Genomic DNA, 5661 nt, shown 5'->3' with positions numbered 1-5661 from the left:
CCGCTTGGATTGAAATGAAATACAATGGCTTGTTTTTTACAATATGACTCCCTTGCCCTTTATAGGCAAAGGGGACTCGCACTTGATATAACATATTCTAACTACTAAAGTGAATGCTGAGCATATTTCTAACACTAGGCTTGGAAGCCAAAAAAATATAAAAGTACAGGAAAAATAAGATACAAGCGCTTTAGCACTGGGCTTATCTATCACTATTTAATTATTTCTCTACTAGTCCGTGCGGTGGGCAGACTCCAGACAGTTTCATTTTGCTGAACGAAGAATCTATACACCATTTTCACCCCGGCAGCAAAGTTCACTTGAGTTGGATACTTAGCATCTTAATAAAATGTGGACAGTAACAGATCCAAAGCTAGCATACTATAGCATCCAATCCACTAAAGAAAACGTTTAAGAAGAAAACATAATCTACAAATACTTGAGATAATTTTTAATCTAATTGATATGCAGGAAATATACACTAGCCACTAGCAAGTCCATCCACATGAAGCCCAGCTATGAAGTAGCCGCGACTACGAGAAGTAGGCTGGACCGATCGTTGCCGGAAGGCCCATGCGTCATGCTTATAACATCAGGTGTCCCCAACCCCAACTAGCAGCGAGAGTTTTCAGAATCTACTACCCTTCAATCCGCACAGACAAAATCTCCAATATGCGGAGCGGTGGGAGAGGGGATAGATTGACAGGAAAGGAGAGGAGGGATTTCGCGCACCGGTAAAGAAGATGCCGGCGACGTGGCGGCAGGCCGTGTTGGTGCCCGGCAAAGTGGGCGCGTTTCCCTCCCCGGATGCAGCAGCTCCTAGAGTTAGAGACAGAGAAGAAGGCGTCCGCGGGCGCGGAGTCGTCCTCGCGGTCGGCGTGGGAGAGGAGAAGCCAGGGGCAGGTACGACCGTGGATCTGGCGATGTCGCCGGACGCATGTCGCCGTTGGCTAGATGGCCTCCGCTGTGTTACCCCACACCAACAGGCCACAGGCCACAGCTCAGCTCTAGTGCTCTTTCGTCCGACTCGTGCCGTCGCGTGGTGTGGCCGGGCCAGACCACTGGGCCCATCTTTTGGTCTTGGCTGCCATGCGGTTTGTGGAAGAAAGGAAAGGGAAAAAAGCCCTCCTAAACCCCTAACTATTGGCCTATTGCGGCTAGCGCCCGGATGTGCGGACGTAGCCCCCCGTATTATCCCGCACTGTATCTCACGACATGAGTCCGCATCCTATCCAATGCCCCCGCGTCCACATGCCGCACCATGCCCATCCCGTGCTCCAGCAGCCATCCCGCGCCCTGCACCCATCCCCAGGCCCCACATGGGTCCCAGTCACCTGCCCCGCTTGTGGATGCTTGCCGCGGAGGCGTCTGTCGGCCTCAGGCATCCGCATGGTGACCCACAACGGCGCCCCCAGTAGCAGCAGAAGGGCGGTTGCGGCAGATGAAACATATGCTCTCCCAGATCTACTTTTAAAACATTCAGATGAAACACTTGCAACATACGTCTGAAACAGATAAAACACTTAATATACGCTTGAAACATGAGTGTATAGCCAGCAAACACATGCAACATTGATATCTACTTTAGCAACATCCAGAAAAAAAACGCTTACAACATGAATCTGAAATATGTGAAACGCTTGAAAACAAACGTTTGAAATATGCGTTAGATGCATCTATACTCTCGATGTGATGAGATGTTACAACTACAAATGAGTTGTATATGAATTAATTTCTGGTATGATGATTGATGGAGTCCACATTTTTCCTCTATCATCACTGAGGAGCAGAAAATTTCTACAACCAGCAATACTGATAAAACTAGTTGATATTGAGATTATGTAGTTTGCAACCAGTACTGATGAGCCAAGAGTGGTTCATGTTGTGCTCGAGAAGGCGAATCCAGTCCCTTGCAATGCATCCTCAACGACCTTGTCCAGCCTCTGCGCCATCTCCGGCGTCATGTGATTGCTCCAGTCCCCGGCAACTCCTTTCCTGAAGTAGCTTTCGTTCTTGATCCCCCACCAAGTGCTTCCATTTCTGTTCACCTCCGTGTTCCTCAGCTTCCTCAGGCTACACAGCTCCACGATGGCGCTCACCACCCCGTCCTCCTCCTCTTCCTCAGAAAACTCGCAGCCCATGAACTTCGCTAGCTTCCTAACGTGCGCCTCAGGCTCAAGCAACATCTCTTCGTACCTAAGGAACAGCACCCTTTCAGGCCTCCTCAAGCTCTCCTCCCAGTACTGGAGGACGTGCAGCCACTGCGGGCCGCCCGGACACCGGCTATCGCAGAACAGCTCCAACGCCTCCTGGATGGTGAACGACCGGACGTCAAGTCCCCTCGCCGCCGCCGCCTTCCTCGTGAACAGCCAGTTGGAGACCAGCGCATCCTTGGGTTCCCGGCAGACGTACACGATCCGGCACCCCAAGCGCTCCCCGTCCTCGTTGATGCTGCCGGGCAGCAGGGAATAGGGAAGATGCGTAGCGAGCACGCGCGGGGACGGGAGCGCCTCGAACTCGTCCTTGTTCCTGTCGTTGAGTTCGATCTCGAGGAACCGGACGCACTCGTGGGGGCTGCGATGGCGCAGCGGGTGGTCGCCGTCGGACGGCGGGTGCGTGGAACGCTTCAGCGTCGCGAAGGCGAGCTCCTTGAGCCAGGTGGTGCCGGACTTGGGGAAGCTCGCGAGGATCACGTCGGTGGGCCTTGGCACGAAGCAGGAATGGACGGCTGGCAAGCCCTCCTTCGCTGTGACCTCGGGCAACCAGAAGCCGCCGGCGTAACGGCGGAGCGCCAATGTTGGCCACCTGGTCTCGAGGGGCGGCGCCGAAGGGACGATCCCGACTACGTCGGCGTGAGGCGTCATCACCAGTGTCGTCGCGCCTTCTTGTGCGTCATCCTCTGGCTGTCTGGAATCCATCGTGCGTGCTACCGATATGGATTTCACGAAACGTCACTTGCAGTATGTGTCCAGTTTGCTTGTTGCGGCCTGCATGTAGATGTAAGTGTACCTCAAAAGAGATGTAACAACAAAACCTGTATGGGGAACTTAAGATATAGTAGTGTTGACAACAAAAATATGACTAGGAAGTCAAAACATAGACCGAGAAATGAAATATAATTGAAAAGCATCAAAACTAGGCCGAATTTGCAAAGTCCTGGGAAAACCAGCCCAAACCGGTTTAGGCCGGTTTTGTCGTGGATGTCAAAAGTGCATAGTAGCCGACTTGCTAGTCAGCCTCACGTGTGTGGCCTCGGATGATAAGTCCTAGCTAATCACGTCAACAAGTAGTACATGCAGTCTGCATCTGTGGAGCTAATCACGACCATGCATGGCGATTCCCAAACGTCTCGCCAACGAAGAATGTGCTCCATGATCGGCAGTGGGTTCGTGACATCAAAGGAGTGCAAGTGTTGGTCGATTATATCCTCCGTGTCTACAACTCCCAATCGTTGGCCAGAAAGAAAGGTGGGAGATCGAGGGGAGACTAGGCTCGCAGACATCTCACCTTGCATGTTTATGGGAAAAAAAGACAAGAGGGGGAAAGATTTTGTGCACCCGGGAAGAACACGGCGACGACGTGGATGGAGGCAGGCAGGTCCTGTCGGCGGTCGGCGAAGAACTTCCTGGCGTTTCCCTTGTATATATACTCATATATATCAACCTGCAGATCTAGCATTGGATTTGGATACAGTCCTCGCGGTCCGCGTGGGGAAATATTGTATACGGGCATACGGCATACGGCATACGCCACTTTCAGTTCCCACGTCCCCGTCGCCGGTCGCCGGTCGCCCGTCGCCCGTCGCGGTCTGGGCGGTGGGGGCCACATGTCGGCGCAAAATTGAAGGGTGAAGCTTGAGCGCCCGGCTTCACCACGGGGAAGTGAACAGGTCCGGTTTACTCTTTTTAGGAGTTGCCACAAATGAAACAACAAACGAGTTAGTATGTGTAAGGTGAGCACCTAGGAGCTGTTTGATTAAGCCACCTGTGGGCACTTTTGTCTACAAGGCAGTCGCTTCAAGCCGTTGATTTTGATCGTCCGGCGGCCGAGATCGATGCATCAGCAGGCTTCCTGGTAGGCCATCAACCAAAGGATCGAGCCCCTAGTGCAAGGGTTGCAAAGTGCATATGCTTGTAGGGCAGCTGTGCAGCTCACCTAGCAAGTACCCCGCATAAACTGCGGCACACTAGGAAAGTAGGAAGAGAAAGGCTCGACAGCTACCACATCTTTCTGCGTCGAGCAAGCCATAGTAGAGGGAAGGAAGAAACATATATTTGTCCTCTCGTATGAACAATATGTCGTCTCTATCTCTCTAATTTAATCCAATGATCTAATGACATGGGCTAAGTCGCAAAAAAAAAAAAGATCTAATGACATGGGCTCATGATTAAAAGTTGCTTAAGTTGTAGTAAAGCATTTCTTTTGCCAAAAGCCAGTACTAGATATTATTGTTGATTCGATCGCCTTTGCATGTAAACAACTGTTCTGCAATGTAGGGGGTTAGTAGGTCCTTTCTTTGTGGAACGCGCATGTACCCTATATATACTTATTTGACTATCGTGCTCATAATACATATCACATTTACAAAAAAAAAAAAAAAATTGATCCAACAAACGCTTTCAGACTTTAGGATGTGTAAAAGTGTGTATATATAAAAGAGTAGAGCCCCCGCCCTTTTAGTTCAGCTAATAAAGAAACTAAAAGGAAATCCGAATGTGCAACCACTTCAAGTACTAGCTAACAGTGCTGCTAAAGTTAAGATTCGGTTTAGATTCTCAAGCAATAAATCAGTTAATATTTTACCGACCACCTATATAGTAATAATTAGCTATTACCTGGGTTCTCTCGGCTAATACTCCGTTTTGGAAGGGTCGAGCCAGCTAATAAATGGATTTAAATACGGCGTTAGTCATACAGAGTACTGCTGTGTATGTATACATGTGTTTTGGAAGTTGATTAATTCCCTTGCAAGGTACGTGTATACCGCTCATGTTTCTTTTGCGGTGGTTGTGGTTGAGGTTGAGCTTTCATCGTCATCGTGTCCAATCTAACCAACCGACACCGAGAGTAGCGTACCAACAAGCGAAGGGACGAGCGAGCGCCGTCCTGCACTGACCTTTGCGATCCAGTGATGTGTCACGTCGTGGTCGTGCCATTTTCATTCCCAGCATGCACGGTGTGAGAGATGACCAGCTATATGACGGGCTGTGGGGGCGGCATCAGGACCTTTGCGATCTTTCTTTGCGTGGGCCAGCTGCAGGCCTTCCGGCCGTTGGGCCTCTCGGCCTCTCCTGAGATCTATCAGGGGGACCTTTGCGATCTTTCTTTGCGTGGGCCAGCTGCAGGCCTTCCGGCCGTTGGGCCTCTCGGCCTCTCCTGAGATCTATCAGGGGGACCTTTGCGATCTTTCTTTGCGTGGGCCAGCTGCAGGCCTTCCGGCCGTTGGGCCTCTCGGCCTCTCCTGAGATCTATCAGGGTCAGACACTGACAGGCCTGCACCTCACGAAAGAAGGCCAATAACGGGCCTCGCCTCAAATAAGGCTATACGCTACTTGGACCATGCTGCTCACTTGCGTGGCCTGCTCCCTGCTCGGTGGGACGGGCCTCTATATTGGATCCAAACTCTTATGGTCTTAGAATGGACCGCACGAATTCAGATGG

General features: G+C 51.0%; 1 protein-coding gene across 1 annotated transcript; it reads right to left on the bottom strand.

Annotated features, from left to right (window-relative positions):
• Nucleotides 1-1541: 1541 nt before the first annotated feature.
• LOC136459815 (cytosolic sulfotransferase 5-like) lies at nucleotides 1542-3658 on the bottom strand. The gene is made up of 2 exons (XM_066459656.1): nucleotides 3558-3658; nucleotides 1542-2987 (listed from the first exon to the last, which is right to left on the bottom strand). The coding sequence occupies exon 2, from the start codon at nucleotides 2916-2918 to the stop codon at nucleotides 1878-1880; it is 1041 nt and encodes a 346-aa protein (XP_066315753.1). The 5' UTR covers nucleotides 2919-2987; nucleotides 3558-3658; the 3' UTR covers nucleotides 1542-1877.
• Nucleotides 3659-5661: the final 2003 nt, after the last annotated feature.

Source organism: Miscanthus floridulus, chromosome 6 (genome assembly GCF_019320115.1).
Source record: "Miscanthus floridulus cultivar M001 chromosome 6, ASM1932011v1, whole genome shotgun sequence".
NCBI lineage: Eukaryota > Viridiplantae > Streptophyta > Magnoliopsida > Poales > Poaceae > Miscanthus > Miscanthus floridulus.
The sequence above is the reverse complement of the archived record's forward strand: the minus strand, read 5'-3'. Positions and strand labels throughout refer to the sequence as shown.

Bases quoted from the DNA above. Each gene is read 5' to 3' on its own strand.
- LOC136459815 (XM_066459656.1), bottom strand. From the start codon at position 2,918: ATGGATTCCAGACAGCCAGAGGATGACGCACAAGAAGGCGCGACGACA.